The following is a 26629-nucleotide window of genomic DNA, read 5'->3' as shown; positions in this document are numbered from 1 at the left end:
TCCTATGCCCAAAACGAATGAATGCTATTATGTATAGATCTGAACTACAACTTCCTTGGATTTCCAGGACAAACCTGTAGTGATACCCAAGGTGAGGGCATAGCACCTGAACACGAGCTGTCGGAGGGAAACTGATGGCTGTGCCATAGTTCCCGGCTGCCCTGAAAGGCTTTAAGCAATAGCTTTGTATTTGATATGGTGCATTTTTCCAGTTGGGAAAAGCAAATGGAAAAACTCTACCCAGGGCACTGCATTGTGAGGGATGTCTCCAGACCTCAAGGAGGAAAAGGAAGAGGAAGTGGAAGGCTAGAAAGCTCTAAATTAAAAAGAAGTAAGGGACAGTCTTTTATATACCCTTTCCACCTTTCTTTTGATTTCTGTTAAACCTCAGAGCAAAAGTTTAATCAGTTTATAATGACAGTATGCAGCAGTATAGCATATTTCCTCCATAACCGCTTTGTCACAGTAAAAAAAAAATTAAAAAAAAATAAAGGAGAGAGAATTTAGTGTGATTGTTGCCCTTTTATTAAGCAAATATTTTGTCTGTGATTCCAGTGGAGGTGAACTCACAGCATTGTTCTTGTTTGCCCACTACTCTTGTACACTGCAAGGACCCACAAACAGTACTAGTTGTGATTTTTGTTGTAACATCAGAGAAGAGCTTTCCTCAACAATTAGCCAACTTTTAGACCTCTGAAACTTTCAGTGTGAATCTGGAACCCTGGTTCATTTTCTTAAGTGCTGCATGGATTGCAAAGAGGAATATTGATTTGGCTGCTCTTGTGCCATCCACATCTGTGAAATGGGAACCAAGATAATGTCACAAATGGAGATCCAAAATGCAGATACAGTATTTAATTTTAAACTGATTTAAAAAAAAGTGACTACCTGATGCAGATTATCTTCATTGGTGACTTTTTGCTGTTTAATGTACCAACATACTGAATCACATTTGAAAATTAGATGCATTGAAGAAGTCATTTGTAGACTCTGAGCCCAAACAACCATGGTTTTACTGTGCTTGAGCCCCACATTTATTTTCCTCCTTTACCAAGGTCCAAAGCTTTACTCTCTCACTGCCACTAGCTATTTTGTTGCTGCTGTTTGTTCATGTGGATCTTATTTATTGTCATTTGACAAACTAAAAATGTGGTTCAGAAAATGCTTTACCAAGAGCAGTTTGTTCCCAGCAAGACCTTTTTAGCTACACAGTAACATGAAAGCATCAAAGTGCCAGGAGAATTTTTTAAAAATAAACTGCCCTGATGCTAAAATAAGCTTTAATTGATTGGAATTGCACTAAGCCTGACAATCTGAAACATTTATTATTATTTTTCCTTTCAAGCTTCAGCTTCATGTGATTTAGTGATGAATTACAGTTCCCACATACCTTCCTACCCACACTGCATGAAAAAAAAAACAAACCCACGCACAAACTTCTTAGCTCCAGAGGAGCTGCTGGATACACCTGGAAGAAAATAAAAAAGCTGATTGAAAGTGAAGTTTAAATAGATGATGGGAATGTTCTACAAAACCCCCCTATCTGGCTAAAGGCCATGTTTCCCTCTCAAAGGAGAGCTCTCCCAGTGATGTCCCTCACTGTCAAAGGCATTTCCTTCATGCACTGGATCGTGTAGGCCAGAAGCTGTTGCAGCTTCCTGCATTGGAGATTAATAATAGGCTGTGGATAAACTACCACTCTGTCTTCCCCATTTTAGATTTTTAAAGAAAAAATATAAACAAGTGCTTGTACTCAGCTATTTAAATAAATAACCTGTTGTAAGCTCTCTAGCAAAAGGTCAACACCACCAACCAAAACCTGCTGATACATGTGCAAAACATTCTGGCCGAGGGAAAAGAGGCTGTACTGGTAGTTCTGTGCTGGGGAGCAGTGAGCACTGGAAGTAGGCTGAACATGGCAAATGTCAATGGGTTCAGTTACGGAGTTTCTTCTGGCAGTAAGTTATGGAGGATGGAAATCTGGTCAGCCATTCATTAGTGATAACTTGTGATACTTTTAAAAGAATGTCAGCTGTGCTCATGGCAGGTTTAGGCGTGTGAGCAGGGGAAGCATGGATCACTACCTTCAGCCTGGGGAGTGTTTTTAAACCCATGCCAGTGTGATGAGGCTCATGGGTAGCTGCTGTTTTCCCAAAGGCTATGTAGTGTTCAGGTCAGAACAACACCCAGGCTAGCCCCAAGCTTCATTGAGTTTAAGATCTCACTGTAAGTCCTGATCTGTATTGTAGTCCTGGACAATTCACTGCAGCCAAGAGCCAAACAAGGATTTTCATTTAACTCCCAAAATTTCAAGCGGAGGAAGATGCTTAAATACCCTTTTGGCTGTGCCCCTCAATCTTCCTGCCAGTGTCAGCACTGCCTGTGATAGTGCTGTGACATTTACGTTCACAGAGCCAGCAAAGCTCAAACTGCTGTTTGAGGTTAGGAGTGATCCAGGCCCTGTCTACAGGTGAGTTTCTCGGTCTGGGTGGCTGGCTGTTCCCCTGGAACTCCCAGGCTCGTTTGTCAACAAAATGGACCATCGTTGCCTTGGGTTTGCATCCTAGTACATGTTTGCAAGCTGAGCAAGTTGTATGCAATCAAACATCACTAGATTGCAATTCCTGCTCTCTGTCAAAGGGGCTAATAAATCCTTCTCTCACCTTTCCTTCTTGCCTGCTTAAAGGATAAATTCTTGTGGCAAGAACTGGCCTTGCTAATGCCCAGCTGCAGTGTCTAACACAGTCCTGTTCCAGCAGTGGTCTCTGTTTGCTACCCTAATAAGATAAGCATGACCCAGGAATTCATGGCAGATCGCAGATCCAAAGGAAGGAATTTGAAAGGGTCGCCAGTTTTATTAATAGCCATCTCTGTAACCACATGCAGGTCAGAGCACACACTGTGCAGGGCTTAAAGGCTGAATCCATGCTATTGCAGGAGGGGCAGAAATATGTGCCTAGTCACAGTACTGTAGGGACAGAGATTTCTTTCTTTACGCTTGGCTGTCCAGATTTCCAGTGAGCACTTCCACAGTGCCAGAAGAGTGAAATAAAATGTATTTCAGGAAGAGTGGGGATTTCTGAAGACCACAGAATCCAGCTGGGTTTTTTTTTTTTCCATTTTATTTATTTATTTATAATTTCTGTCATGGACTGAACTAAGCATGGACTAGCATGGAGTCTCTAAAAAATGCTATGTCTGAAAACATACTGAATTTGCCTAGAAGAGTAATTCAGTTAAAGAGGTAGAGTACCCAAGACACTTGTTACATACAGTGTGTAGCTGGTAATGTAATCAGTGCTGTAGGAGAACATCATGAAGAATGGTTTGAAAGCTGAATGTCTGGACTGCTTGAAACTTCATGTGAATTGAAGCTGATGGTTAATTCAAGAGGAATGTACTTCATTCCTTTGAATGCAAAATCAATGCAGAACTGTGGTAAAGGCAAAGGTAACTTTTCGTAAATCACTTTTTATAATAGGTCTCTTCTACGCCTTGATTGTAAGAATAGTGTAAAATTTTTGAAATACTTAATTAGCTGATTATTCACAGGAATATTTTCTTTTTCATATTTACTCCTGTTCTGATTAGTACCACTCAATGGCACAGCAAAATATATTCCAGGATCAGATTAATTGTCTCTGTGAATTAAAACTAACTTTATATGCCATATTATAGATTTTCTAAATCTCTCAATATTTTAGTTCTTGCTCTAAAAATGTATTGTTAAAATAGTGAAATAATTATTAATTGGATTTTTCAGAATTAGATAATGTGTGATCCTTGTTCTTACCATGGGAAATATTTGCTCATTGTAGTGTTAATGCTGGAATATTTTCAGCAAAAAAAGTATCAAAACTTTAAACTGCTATTAAACTTGTACATCGAGCGCCACTGACTCTAGAACTTTCCAGGCTTTCAGTAGAAGGTTTTAAGTGTGGTTTTGATGAACTGGATGGGTGTTACAGTTCGCTTGGGATACAGGCAGGATCATGCTCTTATTCTGAGAGCAAGTGTTGGCCGTGGAAACTCTTTGACCCCTCCATGGTTCTGCCAATATCTCAGTCCTGTTGATTTGGTGCTAAATCCAGGACTCCCATGCAGTGCTTCGACTTCAAAATAATGCTTTTAACAGATGATTTCTGTAAAAGCAATTTGGTCCTGTTTCTTTTTCCCTGCAGAGAAACTGAGCTTCCATCATTCTCAATTATTTGCAGGGTCATTGTGAGCCTGTACAGGATCATAACAATCACACTAAACTTCCTATATTTTCTGGGAATCTGGAAACAGTACTGCAAAAACAAGGCTGTCCCTAGCACTGAGCCCAACTGAAGTTTTTCACTTTGCTATCCATTTTAGCAAGCCCTGCTATAAGGAACTGTTAATAGTAAATGCACAGCACTATAGCTATGGCAGTCTCTGCATTAGAGCTTCCTACCAGTAAGAGGAAGACCTTATTACCTTTCCAACAGATCTGGCGTCAGCAGTGTAAAAAAGGGATATTTTATGCACCGGGTCATTTCTCCCCCAGTGCCTATGTGACCCATAACTGAAAAGAAACTGGTCATGATTCAACAGATGATGTAAAGTACATCCAGTGTGCAGACCGTATGTTATCTTCAGGACATTGCCTCCAATTCAGGCAGCTCCTCAGGTAGGAGGCCTGGTGCCAAATTAGCCGTTGTCACCTCCTTGTGGCTCAGCCCAACTCAGAAAGGAATAGATGTTTACATCATAGCTATATCTTTTCAGCTTCCTTCAATATCCCAGTTTAAGACATACGGATTTGTGGCAGTGATGAGGGACTAGACATTGTGTAAAGCACTAGATTATGCTAATAAATTCATGTTTTATCTCTGCAGAAGAATTCATATTGATAAGCATATGTTTATGAGCTTCACATTCAGCATATCCTTCCAGGCATATACCTATGTGCCAGTGCTATGCAACAGCAGGGATCTAGCAGTTGACACAAGCATCGTAGAAACTGTAAATAGGGTTGATTTAATTTTAATTTAGGGGAAAATATGAGATGTAAATGTACAAAAAACATTTACAGCCCATAGTATTCTGCTATGCTGTGTGTGAAGTCTTTAAGCTGCGTTAACAGTCATGAAGGGTGCCTGAGCAGGCAGGGAGAGAAAAAATCCTGAAGGGGAACGTGAAGAGTGTTTTGCTTTACTCTGAACCTGTATGATACTGTGAGTTTAACATGTATATTGTAATTTAGGCAACCAACAGACAGATCCTGCTATCTGAGACACTAAATGCCCTTGCTTTCAGCTGAAATTAGAATGCATAATCAGTCAAAGACTGATTCAAACGACAGGTTTACTGAAAGGTACTTAAGGAAATTCCCAATCAGACCTGCCCATCAGAAGGGAATTTTTCTGTTTCATTTGCATTGAAAAATAAGATGCATCTTAGAATTAAGGGCTGCATATTGTCCTTTCAGCAGAGATGTGCTTGTTCCCTGCACAAGAGAAGTAGAGGCTGATTCCTGCCAGGTTTTGTCCTTTTGCTAATTCAGCTTTCCTTGTATGGAGCTTCAGAAACATGTCTTGGTGGTTAGCTGAGATTTGTTTGTCTTTGAGATTCAATGTTAACTTTTTTTTTTTTTTTTTAAATTAAGTTCTGCTTCATTTGGACTTAAGAGCAAACGATGAACTCCCATTGGAGGGTATCACCATCTGGAACATGTTCATGCTTGTTTTAGAGGGCTCAGAGTCTCGCTGCTCAGGCTGAAGGAGTTTCTTGTGATATATTATCTCTAATGATATTTAACAAGCAGCTCTCATACAACAAATAAAGGCTAGCAACATCTAAGACTGCTTCTGGCAGCGTCATATTATGGGAGGCTATGAGCAGTTCCATTTTGCCACTTTTGCTTTAACCTCTGAAGTCTATGCTCCAATAAAAATACAGGAATACCCTTTCTGAGCCTCTGCATATCATGCAGCTTATCCATCTCTCTCTCACCATCTCATAAGAGGCATTTCGAGTAGCTGCTACTAGTTAAGTGATACTTGATCTTCTGGTGATGGAAGAGATCTTATTTACTAGGTTCCTGTGCTCTGGCATGATGCTGGCTGGCATATATTGTGATGTGGCCTGGGCTTCCTGTATGTGACCAGTGCCACTGTAGCTACATTGCCCATTGTAAGGTCAGTGCTTATGTGACTAAGTGCTGCACACAGCACCTGAGGCCATCATGCCCAGCAAATCTGTGTTTGCAACACAACTTACTGTAACATCTTTATCCCCAAGCTCTTCTCAAATTCTGGATGGGCTCTTTTGTTGTCTGTTGCTTGCTTAAGTGGAGGGTGTAAAATCATGAAAAAAAAATTAAATTGTTCTCTGTGGAGGCCTGATGCTTTCAAGGAAGCCTGTAGTTGACAGGTCAAACTCACAGAGCCTCTGGGAACGAGTGCTGGCATTGCTCATTCAGCCCTTCTGCAGTAAGACTGTTTTCACTCACAACAAATATTGCAGGCAACCTTGAGCATCCTTTGAAAATTTGTCGATAGACATCTTATTTGTTTATGCCCGCACAGAGCCATTCTGCTTCCAATTCTGCAGTGTTTTTGTAGTACTGGGATGAAGACAGAAAAAAGATTTCTTTTACATGTGACATGAGGAATGGTGTCTGCACAAGATCTGGCATAGAAAACTCTCTCTACTTACATGTCTTTGTACTTTGCTTTTTTGCTTTACGTGTGCAGCTCTCCTGCATACAAGCCTCTCAGGTGCTGTATCTTCTGGCCAGCTCTGATATGTCAGAGAAGCCTGAGAGGACACAGAAAATCAAAAACTGACTGAGAGTGCATGGTGCTTCCAGGCTGTTTATTGCAGCTCAGGCTGACCATCAGTCCAGGAGAAAGACTAGCTAGCTGCTAGGCTTATGAGTTTGGTGCACTATAGCACAGATCAGTCTCAAAAAAAATCTCTTTGAGTGGAGGGGAACAGAGGAAGAAAGGCTGAAAGTGTTTTCACCAAAACCAAGGTGATATCAAAATCTGCAAAACTGGCATCACATCCACAGGTCATAAGAACCTGAATTCTACTGTCTGGTACTTTGTCTTTACTGTAAAATAACCCCTGGAGCAATTGAGACAGATTTCTTGGAGAGGATTTTCAAAGCTCTCAGTAAAAATCCAACAAATCAAAAGTACCTTTTCCTTCACTCTATCCTTACTGGCCTTACCTCTCAGCTTCTCCATACAAATCTGCCTGTGTAGTATCTTGTAGAGTCCCAGCCTGGTATTTCTGATGGCCATACTGCTTTTCCTGTTACTGAGAATGCTGTGTGCTTAGATCCATCTAAATGGTACGGTTCCTATATGGAAACATTCTTATATTATATGGGCTTACATGAACAGGTCGTTGAAAGAAACATATTTGGCCCTAGAGCTGACGATTTTGACAAGAGGGAATCAAACTGCTTTTGCTATTTAATTTGCAGTCCCCTGGTATATTATTCCCAGTACTGTACAAATACAACTCAGTTATTTTTCTAACCAAAATCTTGGTTTTCTTTCCTTGGTTTAGGAAGACTGAACCACAGAACAGTAGGAGTGTGTTTCCAAGGAAGTATTAGTATGTCCTTGCCCTCTTCTAATTTTCCCTGCGTATCCATCACTGGCCACTGTCAGGGACAAGGCCCTGGGGTGGATAATCTTTCATCTGACCTGGCATCACCACTCTTCATATGCGCAGGTGATAACTGAAACATTTAGCAGGGTTAACAAATGCATGTGTGGGAGCTTTGAAAGGGACTGAAAAAAGGTATCAGAGGCTGGATCCCTCCACCTTCTCTGCACAGTCAAGGGTGTCTAAAGGGCTGGTCTCCACTGGTGGCTCCCGCCTGCAGGAGCTCAGGGTGACCAGGTTCCTACCTTCAACACTTTTGTTACTTGTGTTGCTTAAAAATAGGTAAGGCAAAACCTGCTTTAGTCCTTGATTGTTTTGCCTAAGTTGCCACAGGTCATGCTGAGGACCAACCCTGGCTTCAGGAACTAGGCTGAAAGGCTTGAACAAAGTTACCTTCTTCCCATGCAGCACCAATTACAGCTGAGACAAAGTCCAGAAACAGTCCCTGTTTGCTGCTTTGCACAGCTGGGCTGCTGGCACACTAGAACATTTTGCATACACTGATTTAACTGTTGGAAAATTTATTGACACAAAAATCTTCCCATTCTCTTAGACAAAGGATTTTTTTCCTCCGCATTAGTTGTCAAAATCCTTTTCCCATCTGTTATTGGGGCAAAACAACCTCCTAGCCAGAGTGTTTCATTCATGGATGAAGCTTTCACTGGAACTTGTTTTAAGAAGCTAAGGGATGGGGGCAGATTTTGATCCCAGTGAAATCAGCAACAAAACTCCCATTGATTTCCCTGTGAGCTGAATCGAGCCTTTCCTAACAATGGGGAGATTTTTAGAGGAGTTGTGATGGCCGTGGACAAGGTCTTACTGCTTTGCCCTTTCGAAAGAGAACTCTTTTTGGTGGAGGAACAATCAGAATATTTGTCTCTTTAAATGAATGGTTCTTAGAGCTTGCACTGAGAGGCAGTCTCCCTCTCTGCGGCTGTGAGGCTACACGGAGCCTCCAATAAATCAGCATGCAGGAACTGAGAGCTCTGTCCTTGAAGAGATGCACAGTGACCTTGCTTATGCTTACTCTGGAGGAATAACCAGGGGAAATATAGAAGCCCAGATAGTAGCGGTGTGTGACTAAAGGCACTGCATTCTGCATGCAAATGCTACAGTACTGAAGGCACGGTATGGACGGTACGCTGCTACACAAAATGCAGCTTTCCTGCTAGCCTGACCAGATTGCTGCTGTTGTTTTTTGCAGGGGACTGAATGAAATCCTCATGATCGTTACATGCTTGTTCAATAATAGCACACCCCAGTCACGTCTCCTTGCAAGCACATTTCGTTGGAATCACTGAGCAGAAGCAAAGAAGAGCTGACGACTATGTGTTTCCAACGCAGGTTGCCGGAGCCCTGTGTTTGCCATTGGCTGCAGTTTTCTGGTTTATTTGCAGCTTCCCCCATCTGGAATATGAAAATGGGATTGAAGTAGATAATTGCTAGCAGCGGGTTTTCAAGAGAGGCTTAGAGGGAACAGAATGCCTCTTGCACAGCACAGGCTGCCTGCACTGAAAGAGCTCTGAGAGATGATTTTAGATGTTACCCACGTCTGAATCTCCTGGAAACTTTACCATGGAAGCAAGCCATTACGCACAGTCCTGGAGCTAACATCCGAAAGGGGCAAAAAAGGGGCATCAGGGCCAAACAATGGGATACCTTGTCCTTGGATTGCTCACAGAAAAGCCAGCAAGCGTTCTCCTCCACTTCCCCACAAAAAGGGTATGAAGTCTGCAATGAACTGAATTTTACTAAGTGGAGCTTCAGTGGTTTTTAAGAAGGATGGGATACACTGACCCTTCATCAAGCAGGGATTTGCTGGGAAACAGAACTTTGTTCTTCATATTCATCTGCGCCTTTGCCGTGGTCACCTTGCTGCAGCAGATCCTCTATGGGAGAAACTATCTCAAAAGGTAAGGGGGGATTTGAGGGAATAGGAAAAGTTGTCTGATTGGATTGAATGGAGATAGAGCTCCAGTCATACCATTATAACAGTTCAAACCACTTCTCAGTGCTGTGCTTACAATATTAGTATCTTGTCAATCTGGGAAGGTGCATCCAGCATCTGTAATGTCTGTTAGATTATTAATAAAGGAGAATGTTAGGCAGGTTATAGTGATTTGTGTGTCTGTTAGATTGTGTTTAAATCCTCAGCTGTTGTAAAAATCTAGGTCTTACTTAACTTAAACCAGACTGACTTGTACACCTGAGTATTTGCCCCTGATCAGACCCTTTGTAAGACCCTGTGTAAGTTCAAGCTGAGATGGCTTGAGAGGTTGAATTAAGTTAGCATGCTCATTGCCTAAACTTCAATGTCTTTAGAAACTAACATGCCGATGCAATTCCTAAAATCAAAGTGGCAATATTAGTGTTCCAAATAACAGAGAGTGCACTTTATTTTTTCACTGCCGTATTCTCATGAATTACTGCTGAGACTGCTTTGCTGTAGAGCACATCAGTCTTTGATCTGAAAATGGTACTGCTTTTCTTACAGCAAACACCAGTGGGAATCTTCAACTGTTTAACCTTGACCCATGCAGAGTTTATTTAACTTAAATCTAGTTTTAGGTGTTACAGCTTGTATGATTTTATAGAGGAGAATGTTTCTCTTACATACTTTGAGGTAAGTGGTTTCAGTAGTATAAACAGCTGCTGTGGAATTTTTTACTGGAATTTAGCTGCATTTTGTCAGAAGAGATCAATGGTTTGGTTCTTGCCTGGTTTGCAGCTCACATAGTTTGCCTTGTGCCAAGAGCAAGCAAAATGCTGACAAATTAGCAAATGTTTCTTGCTGGGGAGGAACAGCAAGCATGGTATTAATATGTATAGACAGGAGCTAACATCCCAAAGGGATGAGGAAGGGAAGTGTTTTAGTTTACCCACAGAGCAAGGTCTAGGTTGGGGGACCCTGCTTTTGGGCACCTCACTTCCAGGAAGATGTGACTCTGTTGGAAGGAGCAAGAATGAGCAGAGGTATAGAAACCACATGTGTTTGGCTTGGAGAAAACTGAGGGAGGTATGATAACTGTCTTGAAATACCCAAACTATTTTTGCCAAGGGGAAGGTAATAAACACATTTCTGTAAAGACTCATGACATGGGAAGAAGTCATGGACTTAAATTGCAGCAGGAAAGATCTGGATATATCCATGAAGGAAAACTTCTAAAGAAAAAGGACACCCGAGGAGCTATAAAATCTCCATCTTTGGGGGCTTCAGGAACCTATTAGGTAAGACCGGGGTAGTACCAAGATGCTTTGGCGCTGAGAGTTTGACTTTATGACCAGTTGAGGTCTCATCTTGCCTTATTTTCTCAGTTTTTCCCATTTGTCCTGGAGGCCTTGCAGCCCTACCAATACATGCTTTTCTAAGTCAAAATGACTGCAACAGGATTAGAGCAATGAAAAATAAATCCAAGGTCTAAACTGAAATGAAAAATGGCAAAATAAAAATAAAATTACAAGAAAATGCAACTATAACTTATCCAGTGAGTGGCCTCTGTGGCCATTCTCTGTCCTGCCTCGTGTCCTGGGAGCCTATCTTGTCATCAGCAGGCTGCAGGGAGTGAAAAGAGGGTGATGTCCAATTCCCAGCTTGCTAAGCAAAGTCTGGTTCCGAGCACTCTGACACTAAAGGGGCTTGAGCAGGGTGATGTGCATGCATTTTGTTACTTTTGAAAATACTATTTTTTTTAGATTGCAGCTTCTAATGATTTGTTTCTTTTCCTTTTTTAAAATCACCTGAAAGAGTCTCAAAGAGAGTCGTGTCCCCTCACCCCCATTTCAGGGAAAAAGCACTTTCTGGGAAGTGCTGGGATGTGGTAGTTCCCATCTTTCATGGAAATAAAAATGCAGGATGTGGCAGTCTCAGCTTGTCAGTTTTTAATGATAGAAAGGTGATTCACGTAGCAGCCTACATTGTTACTGTAATATTATCATGAAGGTACTTTTTAACTTTTCCTTTGCCTCTCTCACTCTCATGCCTTACAGTACATTATGGTGACCCAGGTGGTTTCATTGCCAGTCCGCTCCATGCAGGGATATCTGTAACTTTTAATTTCTCTTTTTCTTTCACAAACTTCTGGTGTAAAGTCCCCTATTAGAAGCTGATGCCAGCTGTGAGATTCCTTGGACACATTATAGCTTGCATCTCCAGTGACCATGGTGGAGCTGGTGGTTTTGGAGAGCATCCTTGCAGAGGGGAAGTGCGATATTTATAGCTTTGGTGCTGCTTGCCAAGCTGGAGCTTGGGGACGCTGCCTAAACCTAAAGCCATTTACTTGCTAGGATTCAACATGCTGTTTGTTTTATGATAGCCTTTGCTTGCATCCCAACATCTGCAACAATAACAGGCCTCTGGGCCTCTTTCCAAGGCAGCGGGAAGAAATTCCCCAGTGTATTTAGAGAAAACTGAAAATTGCCCTAAAGTACTGTTCCAGTAAATGTATGATGCTTTTAAGCCTAAATATAATGCAAGGCTATCTTGTTTCTCTGCAATAAGATGGTGGAAATGAGTAAAGGCCAGCAAGGCAGAGGGACTCTGACCTAGAACAAGCAGCTTAGGCACAACACAGGAGACAACACAGTCTAGGGACTGGTCCCAATAAGCAGTGTAGACAAAAGCACCCTTTTCTGGGAGAAAGATGGAAATGTTAGCTATGTGGCTGTAAACTGTGCTGTGCCACGTGCCCTTACAAGCAGGGCGCGGACTGGTTTTATTACCATAAAAACCCACCTGAAGCTCTCCATGGAGGGTGCCCTGGAGGCTGGTGATGCTGCATTTATCCATGGCCGTGCTCCCAAAGCCTGTCTGTGGGGATGCAGGACTGCAGGCCAGATAGGATGTTCCTGCTCAGTGAAATTTGATAAGGGGCCCAGCCTCTGGTTAAGTCCTCTCTTTGCCCTTAATGAGCTAATGAGTTCCTGGCATTGCTGGAAGAAGGGGAAAATGTAAAGATGGAATTTCTAGGTATTCACACATTTTTCACGCACCATATAATGTTCTCTGCACCTTCCCTGTTTTGTACTGTGTTACTGGAAAGCAGAATCCTTCCCACCTTTTTTTTCCCCTTTTTCAGTTTTCCTCCAAGTGGGATGGATGTGGGTGCTCTCAGCAAGGCCAGTTCCTCATCCCCATAGTAGCAGCTGAAGTCTTAATGAGAGAGTTAAACAGCAAACTGGAGAATGACATCAGGAAGCTCTGGTCTCTGTAGCTCCTGATCCTGAGTAAAAAGGATGATGAAATGAGATATAATTAAGGGACTTTAATACAGATCTCTGGGGTAATTATTTTTATTTTAGGATTAATGTGATGATTAAAAAGCTTCTTCATTGATCTGCTAAAGTAGGTTAAATGCTGTGGACTTCTTCTTAAATCCAGAGCTGCTGCTTGCTTTTGTATTGACTCATCTTTCCAATGCTCAGCTTTCATCTGAATTTTCTTTTGAATCAGATGCTCAGCTGAGGGCTGGCCTTTTTTTGTTAGCTCTTGTTTGGCCAGCAGGGAATAATCCTGGATTACATCAGGAAACTGCCACTACAGTAAAAAAATGTTGAAATGGTTCCTGTCTTCATCTCCCAGCCTGTAGCATGGGAGAGATCAATAGGATGGTCCTTGCTTGCTTTGGCAAGAGAAGAATATCAGAGCAATACTTTGCTATATACCAATATTCTATTGGTGGGCAATTCACTAAATGCTGTTTTTTTAACAGCTTGACTTCTGCACAGGGTTAAGAGTCAGCTGAAGAAAGGAATCTGCCCCTTTAAAACTATTTTTTTATTTCAGCCAAGTGAGAACACATTTTCAAAGCTATTAAAATCTTTAAACAAAGATTACCCTGGGGTCTGTCAGAGGAGGCATGTACAATAACTCAAAGAATCACACCGCAAGAAACAGCAAACCTTCCCATGCAGGCAGCCTGCATTCTTTGAAAGCTTTACATCTTTTAAATGAGAATAAAACATCACTCTTGTGTGTGTGTACCATATAATTAGTATCAAACTCTCATAACTTGAGGTTATACCACCATTTTGGTATTTCTGAAGCAGCTTTTATTCAATAGTTGCAAATAAATCCCCAGACATCTTTACCCCTTTTGTTACCCACAAAATAAAGATAGCTTATGATAATTTTTTGCACAGCATGGGGAAACAAGGGATAAACCCTCAGCAAGTAAACCAGGACTATACCTTGAGAGATCATTTAGCTTGTACCATGCCGTAAGACAAGATCATATCTTAATTATACCACCAACAGCGGTAGTTGCAGTGTGGACATGGAAGCTGCATGTGGCCTGAGCTGTATTTTGTCCTGAGTTGGGCTCTTGAGGGACTACAGCCAGCTCAGGTCAGTTGAGACCTCCCACTCCATACCTGGCATGTGCTTCTCTGGCCTGTTCATAACACCCTGTGAAGATGTTAACTGTAACATAAGACCATCTATTCCAGCGTTAAAAGTCTTTTTCCATTTAAATATTTTTTCTCAAGAGACATAAGATGAAGGTGACCTAGTGAGTCATTTCTCTAACACAGCTGTGTGCCCCCTCTGTTTCTAACCAGAGTGAAATATCATACTAGCAAAATGACATGTGACCTGTGAGTCACCTCACTGAATCCCTGATGGGGCTGCAGAGCAAGTCTTGATTTTGGTTGGTTTTCTTCAGAGAGAAGAGCACTGGAAACTTCAGGAGAGAGCGAAGTCTTCAATATAAATATACACACACCCAAATATATATATACACACACCAATATGTGTATGTATGGGTTATGGCCATCACCTTAAAGTGTCTAGTCTAGCATAGCAGGGAGAAACTGAGATTCCAGCATGATGTTCTTGCTCCAGGTGTTCCCAAGAGGTTTTCAAGTGGATGGAAACTGGGACTGGCATCCCCACTGTTCCTAACTACCCTTGCAAAGACAAGGATCTGAAGCAGCTTCCCAAGAGGTCAGAGGAGCACTGGAGCCTGCGCTGCAGGAGAGCTCAGGGAAGAGATGGCAGTGGGATGGAGGGGGCAGAACAAACAGTGGGCTGACAGATTAACTCAGCTGCCTGCAAAGTCACCCCTCGCTGGTCATCCCATTCCCTTTCTCATTGCTGCTGTTGGCTGCTTTACATAATGCTCCTGTCTCACCACATCAAATAAAGGGGGAGAGCTCACAAGTACATGGCATGTGAATTAAAGCTCTGCAAGAATTTGCAAACAATCACAGCTCTATTGCAGGCTGCAACAGATACTTTTATTGTGAAAGCATCCCAAAGGCAAAATCTTACTTTCAGCTACTTTGAGTTTTTTTCTGACCCGTAATTTTAATTTGCTTTTAAAGGAAAGCATCAAGTGGCTGAAGTTTTAGTACCAGAGCATGAGGGTATGTTATTTCCTCTCTTGTACTCACTGACTCTCAGTGGCTCTGATGCAGAAAACAGGCAGGATTTGAATCCCTGCTCCATCTAGACTTGCTTTACTTCTAGCATTGTTTTGCACCTCTGCTGTTAAGATGGCAAAGCTACTTGCTGACCTAGTCTGTGAATTGCTAGTCCTTCTCTGTTCCCCAGATGACAGTAAATTATGGTAATGAAAATCAGTTATTTCAGTATTTTACATGTGCAAATTGCATTATCCTGAGTGTGTCATTCCCTGGTGTGTTACACTATGGTCCTTCCTGAGCTCAAACCATGGGGGATGTGAGTCACTACAGAGTGACCTACAGACACTTGTCCCTTTTGCTGTGGCTGTGGCCACCTGGTAGTCCCTAAATCAGTTCCCACAAGCCCACCCTGCAGAGAAGTCATTGCTTTACCCACAGTTTGAATCGTGTTGGGCTGTAGGAGCTCTGCAGAAGCTTCTTGCCCTGGAGTAGTGAATTATAGATGTTCTGTATACCAGCCAAAGTGTGGCCATTATCCTCACTGATTAATACAGAGACAATCAAATCCTAATTCTAGTTCACATAATACCTGGTAAGGGCTTGCTGAAGTCTCACTTTGTTGTGTGGAGATCTAGGCTTACTTCTGTCTACACACACAGCTCTTTTTGAGTATTTAGCTGAACATCTAGGCTAACTCCACTTTCTGTGCTTCACACAGATCTGTTGCCTCTATGTGACAAAGTAATGGGTGAGTTTTGCCAATGCCAGCATTCAACACCTGTGAATCAAAGCCCTTTCATCCAGAGTGGTTTAAACTCCGTGACATTTCTTTCAAAAACATCTCTGTTATAACCTGCCGTCAACTTGCTTTATGTCGTTCTGAAAAAAATTAGCTGCTTACCCTCTATGTGCTCGGGCAGGTACAAGGTACAAAGTACAGTTTTACTTTTGTAGAAAGTCAAACCCAGAACACAGCCTTCCTGGTTTGAGTTGTGCTACACCTGTGTCCCCCACAGCCCCAGCTGTGAGCGATCACATCCTTGACTGCTGACCTCCGTAGCCAGAGTTGCAGACCTGGTAATGCAGTGTTTTATTTTCGATCTGATTGGGGTTTCTTGATCGTTCTTATGCTTACTGGATTTGGTTTAGATATAATCGCTGTGCAAAGCTTTGAATTTTTTTACTTTTGCTGTGCCTCATTCTTGCCCTTGATTGCTTTTTCATTTCATTTCTCATTTTTTAATTCAAGTGTATTCATTGCTCAGCAGTCCATGACTCCCTCAGGCAAACTGTGGACTTAACCTCTCATTTTTTTGAGGCATCCTTGCCCTCCATTGCTTGTATCCATTTTGCTTTTTCACCAGCCCCGCAGATAGTCACTGTCCTTGCACGTCCTCTTTATTTAGTTAGTTTTATGCTTTAGTTCTCATGATGAAAACCTTAAAAGCAATCTCTGTCACTGGTAGTTTCATGGCATTTTCCATAAGAACAAATACAGCCAAAGCTAGGCTTTTCACAGTCCTAGCTGAAAATCTTGAGCAGTCAACAGTTTGGAGGGCTTTCACGAATGGAAAGAGGAGACTGTGCCATCCACTCCTGTGAATGGAGAGAGGGAATACTGCCTACTCCTGTGGCTGATACTGGGTACAGGCACGCTGACCTTAAATGGCATTTTGCTTATTGTCTTCAGCACGAGTCCTTAGTGCAAATGGGGCTCTGTGAGTATGTTTACACTGAAGAATATAGTGCAGTGTAGGGACACCTGACCTGGTGCTAAATTTATTAGTTTTGGCTGGTGCTAAATATATTAGTTTTGGAAACATGAGATGCGAAGCCACTAGCTCCGTCAGATCTCTAATGCTATGGTGAAATTGCTTGTGGTACCCATGCTGCATCAGGTACCTTTGCAGTGAGCTATCAGCTGAAATGTCAGAATTTGCTGGCATCTTAAATTATTTGGGATTTCCTCTAAGTGTCTGTGCTTGGGGCTTGATTGGCCTTTTTTCTTGAAAACAACCTGCCTCACTGACAGCTCATTCTGTTGTGGGTTTTGTGTTGCTCCTAACAATTACAAATAAGAATATTTTTATTATGAACAGTTATTACAAATGGAATTGATACAGAGTATCTATTACTCCTTGGATGTTTATCTATCAGCCACAGATGACAAAAGGAAAGATTGTATTGTTTTGAAAGGTGTCCTTCAATGTCCTTGATGTCCTAGTCAACACTCGTCCCATTTAAACAGGCTAGTTGAATGTTGGTGTTGTGTCTATTGTATCTTTCTTGGGAAGTGATTTTAGATCAGGTTTTTCAGATGTTGCATGTGAATCTCTGATGCAAAGTTTAACCCAAATGTGAAATGTGTTACATGAAACAAAACCTTTTTATGTGTAGTAGTGGTTATAATCCAGAAGCTTCCCACTTATGTTTCCAATTTTGCTCCTTGTGCTAGTCAAAATATACTCCTCCACCACTTTTACTACTGTTTCCCTCTAACTTGTAGAGCCAAGCTTGTCCCTGGTGTAATACTGTATGGCCAAGTGTATGGTGTAACCAGATGTGCCATTTCCCAGATTTTCCATCCATATTTTGCTTTTCATGGGACTCATATTATTTCTTCCTTTTGTTGTGAATATACCATTCCCGCTCTTCCACATATTTTCATACATTTTCTAAACCTTTTCTAATGGTCTTCTCCCGATCAAATGGCAAACAATCAGCTCAGTGGTTACCCACTGTCAGTCAACTTGCAAAGCCATAGGTTGCTAAGACAAAGATTGGTCTTAAGGCAGTGAGCAGAAGTGTGTATATGTATGTACCCAGACTAAAACTTGCATTTTGCTGATTTTATTGGAGAAATAAGTATTTTTCTAAACTGGACTGGTCAGATTGAACTCTGCTTCCACCGAATGCAAACATGAGTTTTATTATGGACTTACATAAGAAGGGCAGCACCCTGCTCAAGTACACAAATTGGCACCAGAAATGTGTTCTTTCTTTGTGCGGTGCCTGGTAGGGTTTTACCCATGGATTTTCCCCTGAAAGCAGTCAACACACACATGATATTTTTTTGGCCTTATAGCACAGGTGAATTGGACCTGGACTGCCACAGGCAGATCTGTTTCTTTCTGTGATCTGTGCTACATCTTTCTAAATTGCTGTGCCATGAATATTTATTTCAAAATGGATTGGAGAGTTTCAAGTAATATTAAACTACTCAAGTAAGCATTTACCTTTCTCTTGTCATCTAATTTCATTGTCTTTGGGGGTTGGGGCTGGTCTTTTCATCAGGAAGGAGTTTTTGGACACACAGGCTAGTCTGTCTTGACTCTGCTGGGTTGGGTTTGATCTCCGTGTCTTGCTGTTACCTAGCTGCTTTACTCCTTCCAAGCCCCTCTAATGTCTTTTCATGTGCAGAGTAAATAAAGTTTCTGTTTCTGGCCTACACCCCCCCACCCCCCACACCCCCCCCCACACCCCCACCCCCAGCAGATCCTTGTTTTTTCTCCAGAAACTCCTCTTGTTGTTACCTCTGTTGGCTGCTATGCTCGTCTTCACTTGCACAGCAGCCTGGCATGTCGGAGACTCCTGATATTCCCCTTTCTTACCCAACCTCCTCTTATTCGCTAATCCACTTTAGTGAGTGTTTTCAATCAGTCTCATCTGCAGGTCATTCATGCATACCACTGTTTTCATTTTATTTTCCATACACCCTGTGGTCACAGTGAGTCATAGTTTCCTTATTTTGCAGAAAGAAGGAACTGGATCTTCAGTGAGATTAACTGTCTGACTTTCCAATATCTCTGTGACATCCCTGTTGGTAGGCTAGGGGCATCACTTTCCATTTTCAAAGAGGGTAACATGATCGTTTAACACTGAAGTCTTAAGTTCCTCCTTGCAAGGGCAGAAATATGAAACAGGGAAACTGAGGTACAGTGAAAGTAAGTGATTTTCCACTGACTTCAGGAAACCTATACATGACCTGGACTGTCTTTTTGTCAGGGTGGGGACTGTATATGGCTTCTGTCTTTGGGTAATATGTAACAGTGTAGTGCAGCACCATAACCAGGCCTGCAGAAATATGATTATAAAATTATTAATGATGTATAGGGAATTAATATATATACTATTAGCTTATAAATGAAACAGAAGCCAGAGTCACAAAAGCTGGGCTTGCTGTCACCTCGTAATGGCCTCTTTGCTAATGTATATAAAGAAGGAATGTGAGAACCGCTAGAAAGAAAGAACAAGAAAAGTGAAGACAAATAAGAGAGGGAGCTCAGAAGGAAAATGAAGTAATTTGCCTTGCTCTTGGGGGCATTCGTACCTTCCTTTCACCACTTCAAAGAAGGAGTCTGTAGACTCCTCTGCTTCCCCTTGCTTGACCATCTGTGGTAGGCCAGCAAGCTGAGTCAGATCTTGGCTTAGCTTCAGCTATATAAAATTACATTGGTTTCTGTCTGGTTTTGCTTGCTTTTGGGTTTAGTCTGCCTCTGGTAGATGCAGGATGGGGGTAGTGGTAGCTGTCACCTTGAAAGATGAGTGGAAATAGCCTGCTGGCTGGGATTAGATGAGATGAGCTCATGGTTTTTGGGGAGTGGGATGGCACTGGCGTGTTCTTCTATGCCCTCTCCTTGCACCTGCATGATGCCCCTGTTGCCATTCAGTCGTTGTTACCCATAGGTACTAATCACTCAGCCACTCACACCAAACCGCTCTTATGCCTTGAAAGCACGTGGGTCTCTCCTGAATAAATTCTGCTGCATACATGCTCATGGCCTGCTCTCTGGCTAGAGCCCAGACAGGACTGCCAGCTGTGTTTAAAGTATTTCGGGCCTTCTCCCATTTATTGGCTGTAGAGTAGCTCTGTTTTAAAAGCCTTACTTTCCTGTCTGAGCTGAATTTTTACCTTGCTTTTGCGCTTTAGAAAGGCAATGAGACACCCCTGAAGTGGGATCTCATGTAATGGCAGCATGGATACAAAGCCTCTTGCTGCAATCCATCCACTTGTTCATTCTTGCCTTATAGTTCAAAACCCTCATAAATGTTTGACATTCTTTGCTATTAAAACCTCCACTTGTGCCGGAGTTGTTTTTTGTTTGTGGCAACAGGCTTTTTGCTTTGCTTCCTGCTGCTTCTTGACAGCTGGTCTTGACAAGCCCTTCGGAATTGCTGCTGCTTTGTTAATTTTCTGTTTTTTCACCCCCTCCCACTACTCTTACATTACGCCAGTGTTTATTTGACCACATACTGATTCAACGTTTGTAGTTACCAATTAGGATAAAAATATTGCTTTGACATTTACCTGAAACTCAAGGTCTTGATTGCTAAGACATCCAGCTTAATGGAGTTTCTCTAATGCAAGGCACAACATTGCTCATACTCTTATTTGTTAGGGGTAACTCTTGTGATTAATGATGTCCATAAACCTTGATGAAAAATGTGCTGACAGTGAATGGGCAAAATAAATAATCTCTGCACTTAGAGTGTTTCTGGTTATTACGTCTTTTATAAAGTCTTCCCTTATCATCAGCATCATGCGTTGGGGAAATGTACTAATTTTAGTAGGAAATAACATTAGGGCAAATTGAGCAAATGGCAAAGTTCCACCATTGGTAGTAACTGGTAATGATCCCAGGCTTAAAATGAGCTTTTTTTTTTTTTTTTTTTTTTTTTTAAACTCTTTGACGTGAACTGTCTAAACTACATAGGAGATGTCTAAGTAATTTCCTTTGCTTTCCTTCCCTTCTTTTAATCTTTCCTTACTTTCTGTTTTGTTCCACTCCTTTTTTCTGTGTTGCCATCCTGCATGTGCTTATCTATTGCAATTCTGACCAACAGAAGCTGCATTTACATCTTATTTGCCTATTTAAATGTAATTAATGCTGAGAGTGAACATGGTAAAATTTAACTACAGTAATATGCCAATGAAATATATTGATGGGGCAGTTCAAGTTTCTTTTCTATTTACTCTGGCTGTTTGCAAATTTGGCCAGACAGCTTTTATGAATGCTTATGACTCACAACTGAGAGGATTAGAAAATTTTATTTTTTTTAAATTGAAATCTCCCAGCTCAGGGCTGATTGAAATAAATGTAAAACTCTCAGTAATCTTGTTAGAATTAATTCAGGTCAGTGTTTTCAAATATCTCATCCTTAATTTCTACTCTGTCCTGATACTAAAAACCGTTATTCGTGGAAGTTGTTTTTACTGGGAGGAAGAAGTTTATTGGACCCTCACTCCAGAAAATGCAGAGCAGCAGCTTGGTGTCAGTCTTGCAAACTTGTTGTGAGACACACAGTCCTTTAAGCTGTGTAATATTTCTTTGGCAGTGTTTTTTGGCAGTCTATGCATTGTTAACCTCTGGAGTACCTGTTGGAAGAAGAGCACTGTGTGGCTTTCCCTGCCTGGTTCAGGGTCAGACACTAAGCTTGCTCCTGACCCTAAGCTCAGCTCACAACTTTGTCCTTACCATGTAGAAGTGTCAGACCCTTGCTTGCCCTCATTAGATATTTTTGTACCTCAATTAGAACCTCCATCCTGCCATTTCAAAGGTAAGTATTTTAAGCTGTTCATCATAAGACATATCTACCATTCCTCAGTGTTAGTCTTCCTGATCTCCTCTTGGATCTTACCCAAAATGTGCATGTCCTCCTTTCAACTTGGTTCCTCAGCTGCATTACACACTGTTCCCAAAAAAGGCTTGAGAGGAGGGCATTAAAGAGTGGTTTTATAATGTCTTTTGCTTTATGGACAGATTCACCCTCCTCTGCCTTTGAGCATTTTCTTAGCTTTCCTTCCAGCTGTTCCATGTGGAGTGAAGACATATGAAGGGAAAGGACGTTACTTAATGTTTTCATTCTTCATTTCATCTGCCTGATATTAGCTATGCTTTAGGAGAGTTCACCTCTGAAGGACACACCACCACCAGCTATTTATCTAGATTAGTGCTTTCTATTTCACTTTGTAAGTAAACATTTAAGCCCCAAATATCTAATTTAAATCCAATTAAAAAGTACAATTCCAACTTGGTTTTCTCACACTTCTACTCTCTCTCTCCCCATGTATCATTCAATGCTGTCCTTAGCAATTAAAACAAATCTTAAAGGCCAGATATATTTAGATGCTTTTTACAAACACATACACATTCAAAAGAAACATGTTTCCATACCACTTACAGTGTGGCAAAAAATGTGTTAGGCTGTCGTACATAGGAATCACAAGTGTTTATTTAAACAAGCCTGAAAGTGAAGGTGTCTTAGTAAAAGTGAGAATTTTCTCATGTTTTATTCGCAACAATATTCTGCTCAGAAGTCATACCTTGGGCAGCCTCAGCTGATTAAAAACTGTCAGAGCAACGTGCAAGGTATGGGACTCCCTGACAAGCCATAGCACTGCATTACCCTGTAACCATTAAAGCATAACCTGTACAGCCTTTGATGTGATTCTTCAAACTGATCACCAAAGTAGCTCTCTGAAAGCTGAATATAGGCTGTAAGTATGCACTGTCATCTCATTTTGCTTATGGCGATCAGCATAGTCTCTTCTACTTGTTTTGATTTTTTGGAAAACAGGAGAATTGCATCCATGTATTAGAAATAATCAGAATGGGTCTCCTATGAGCAAAAATTTGGCTTCTGTATTTGAAATGTTCCCATTTTTATACTTAAAAAGTTTTTCTTTGGAAAAGCAAAATTTGACCACTGGAGAACATGCAAGCAATAAAAATGAAAGATTCAGAGGAAGCTTTTCCAATATTTTCATAGTGCTTTTCTCCCACCTTTTGTGGTGGGACATAGCTTGGCAATTTAGCAGGCTAGCTCTCTCCTCACTTCAGAGGGTTGAATGGCTTCCTGCCTTCTTCAGAGTTTCTTCTGCTCCCCAAAATGCCTTTACCAAAAAGTCTGATTTCAGTAAAATAAAAAACCTAACAAAAAGATTAAAAAGCACAAAACATACAAGAATAAACTTCTTATATTCATTCACAATATCTTGGGTTTAGGTCATAAAGAATGTTTGTGGTGACATGCACTGCACTTCACTTGGGTGGTGGGATTCTTCTGCCATGTGTGCGTGCACTGCAAGCAACCCCATGCTCCTTGTACTGCTGATGGAGGGACAGTTTGGGGGATGGATCACTCCCTAGGGTGAAGGCCAGCCTTTGATCGGATGAATGTTTCCCTAAATTAATTGTACTGAGCCAATCTCTACTGAGTTTTAAGAACCAAGACAATTAGCTCATGTGGAAATGCCTGCACTGCAGATACTTAGACAAATTTGTCTTAAAACAACTACGACAACAAGAAGCTATGTGCACACATTTCCGCAATACAGAACAAATAAACCCCTATTACGTGGTTTTGGAGCTGTTTAGAGCAACTCCCCTTTTCTGCTACAGGGAACAGAGTCCTTATTTTAATGCCCCATGTTGTTCCTCTTAATTTCCTAGGCTTATAACTGCTGCCAAATAGACTAGAGGATGCATGTGGTCTGAGAGATTCTCCAGTCCTTGTAATAAGCCTGTTGACCAAGAAAACTAGCAGGGTTCTGGATGCCCTTCCTTTTGGGCAAAGCGGGCTGGCAGATTGCAGATTGCTTCCTGGCTGTCCCTGCACAGCCCAACCGGAAAGTTAACTTTCACTATTGGCAGCACCAAATGTTCACAACTCAGCTGCCAGGCTTCTGAAATTATGAAATTGGGTTAAAATGGAGAAGATTAAAAATAACCATCTTCAAGGTTCCTTTTCATTGACTTTTGAGCTAAGGGAAGGATTTGACTCACATTGTTTCTTCAGACCCAGCTTTTTTAAATGCACATGAGATTTCTACCCAATTCTCAGTGTAATTTCCGGAAGACTGCAGGCACATGGATTTGTGAAAGTTTGGAAAATGTAGTTGAGATGATTGTGATATACATTGGCTTAAAACATCTTCCCAAACAGGGAAAAGAAGCAATACAGTGTGACATAGAGAAATCATCAAATGACAAATCTTTTGCTAGCATGGGCAACAAATCAGAAGAAGGACCCAGCGCCCACCACATTTAACAACTACAGTAGATGTAAAATTGAAGTTTGGAGTATTTACTTCTTTGGCCCTGCAGCTTTCCACACGTGTCCAGCTTTTTGCATTTGTGTCTCTGGGAACGAAATTTCTAACTTGCTCCACTCCACACATACGTATGTTGTCTATAAGCACAGATGATTACTGGCCTTCCAGTTTTGTTGGGGAGTCTAGTGTTGTTTTCAGCCAAGCACTTGTAGAGTCTATAGGAAGTGTGAATTAACTGTGTCCACTAGTAAGATGATGTCTTGTGGTTCTTGGTATCTTTGTATTGTTTTTGATGAATGTGTCATAGTCACACTTCTGTGTTAAGAAAAAGGACATGAGAACTCATGCTGATAGACTTAACCTAATGAATGATATAAAATATCAACTGCCTCATTTTCTTGCTAGAGGGCTGCAGTTTAGCTGGCAGAATGGAGAGGAATTGGCAAATTGGACCGGCACCTTTAATTTCACGGATGACGGAGCAGTGAAGAGTGGCAGTGACACAGGCACCAGGTACCAACACCCCGAAGGAATGACTATGAAGCTCTCTCTCTCTTTGTATGAACCACAAACATGAGCGCAGGCTGTATGAGAACTGAGTTTTGCAGTTTGCTTTTGATACTGCTCCCCATGGCACAGAAAATGCCAGGGATGCCCAAGTGTGGTGCTGTTTTCCCCCTTCAAGGCCTTGGGGCCGTTTTGGAATATGCCATAATCATCCCTGCAGTTCACAGGAGGGTGACATCCGTGTTGCGGCTTCTCCTATTTCCATTCCCCCACCAATGCTATGTGTCACTGTGGCAGAGTGGGAGAGCGGGACTTTGGTGGAAAATGTCTCAACATGACAATATTGATGCACATAGAGTGCACTGGAAAATCTGGCCCAAGGCTTTCTTTACAATAGAATATGTATTCTAAAAACCCATAGTTTAACTTGAAATCTTTCCAGGGTCTAGTAGGGGAAAAGTGTTCTATCAAGATAAGACTGAAGTGTTTCCTTTATTTACACTGTTTTGAACATATGAGAAGCACTGATGTGCTGTTGCAGTTTTTGTACTTACTAGTTTCTAGTAGGATCTTTTTGACTGATGCGTATCTGCAGGGTAATGAAGAGCCATGTGCATAGTCAGGACACTGCCTGCAGCTGTGCCTAAAGAGCTCCATAGCTATCGCAGGTCATCTGCATAAATCTGGGTACGGGGCGAGTATTTGGGGTATCTTCCTGGAACCTCAGTTGTAGAGGTTGAAAGTCCTGAGCCATGCGTAGTATCAACTTCAATAAGTAGTGGGGAAATCTTAGAAAAATTGTGAGTTAAAGAAAAAAGAAAATTAATTAAAAGAAGCTTACATTTAATACCTATGTATATATAAAACTCTCTCTGGATAAAGTATGTATTTTATTTAAAATATCATCGTTTTGGTAACCATACACCACTACAGCTGTGGACCTGATAGCATTTCAAAGGCAAGCAGAAGTTCAGTCTTACCTGCCAAAAATCATCCAGTCTCACCAAACCGCAGTGATGCTGCAATTCCTGTTAAGGCTCTTCACTGTAATGTAATTGTGTATGAGTGTTACCCGCAACTCGACTGGTTTAACTAGTTAAGGTTCTTTATAAAAAGAACCAACTTAAGAGCAAGGGCAAAATGGTTCATTCCATGTCTGTCTGTCTGTCTCTATCTAGCTGTCTGTTTATCTATATCTACTTTTTTTGCCTTTTTTGTGTATGCATCCATAGTCTACATGGAAAATTTTCCATTTAGGCACTAGGCATATAAAGGAAATGAATGAGGCACAAAGACAGATGTCTTCTTGAAGACATGGGAAATTAATAAATCTAGATTTCCCCTCTAGGTACCCTTGGTAGAGACAATTGAACCATCATTGACTGCAGGATGTGGAACCAAAACCCTGGACTGCAAGATGCATACTAGTTGTGAGGCACTAAACAACAGTACTATTCTCCATCTGTTTAGTTTCTTCAAATACAAAGAGGATCAGGATGCAAGTGGTTTTTACACAAACAGGCTCAAACTGCACAACCTAGGTATAGATTTAAAAGGTTATGATACTAATAAAAGATGCAAATTTCAAATTTTGTGTTGTGTTAATGACTTTAGAGCTGAAAGATGGGGATTTTGAGTTAGGGATAAGTCTAACTGCAACATATATTGCCCATAAGTGTGTTATAGATATTATCCATTTGTCTACTGTCTGAAAGCTGAGAATACAGCAAAATAAAAATAGTATAAATGTGGAGGTGAAACTGTGTGGTGGATAACTGCAGAGCTATGTCATAAATTGTTTACTATTTACCTTTGATCACCTTTCTTACTGTGCTATCTCTAGATACCTCCTGAGACTGTTACTCTGAAACTCAACTTCAGGCTGTTGATACAAATTGAACACAAGCCTTTCTGTAATGAATAATTCTTTCCACCAAATGGAAAACTTACAGACTACATTTTGCTGACCTGATGTTACTTGTGTATGTTTACAGGTCTACAGAGAGTCACCTAAAGTGCTCAAAACTAATTATATGTCAGTATATGCAGAGTAAA

At 41.3% G+C, this 26629-nt stretch overlaps 1 protein-coding gene across 3 annotated transcripts in view; it reads left to right on the top strand.

The window, feature by feature from the left end:
* The window catches only part of ST8SIA5 (ST8 alpha-N-acetyl-neuraminide alpha-2,8-sialyltransferase 5), an 81961-nt gene that overhangs the window by 21213 nt on the left and 34119 nt on the right, over nt 1-26629 (top strand). The window contains exons 2-3 of one of the 3 annotated variants that reach the window (XM_037374586.1): nt 8855-9563; nt 24473-24580. In XM_037374586.1, the coding sequence (XP_037230483.1) occupies nt 9433-9563; nt 24473-24580 (239 nt within the window). In that variant the 5' untranslated portion in view covers nt 8855-9432. Of the gene's footprint in view, nt 1-8727; nt 9564-24472; nt 24581-26629 lie in introns of those variants that run through there. The other 2 variants (XM_037374585.1, XM_037374587.1) reach the window with 2 other exon arrangements.

The sequence above is a fragment of the Falco rusticolus genome, chromosome Z, assembly GCF_015220075.1.
Source record: "Falco rusticolus isolate bFalRus1 chromosome Z, bFalRus1.pri, whole genome shotgun sequence".
Lineage (NCBI taxonomy): Eukaryota > Metazoa > Chordata > Aves > Falconiformes > Falconidae > Falco > Falco rusticolus.
This window is presented reverse-complemented; position numbering and strand designations above follow the sequence as displayed.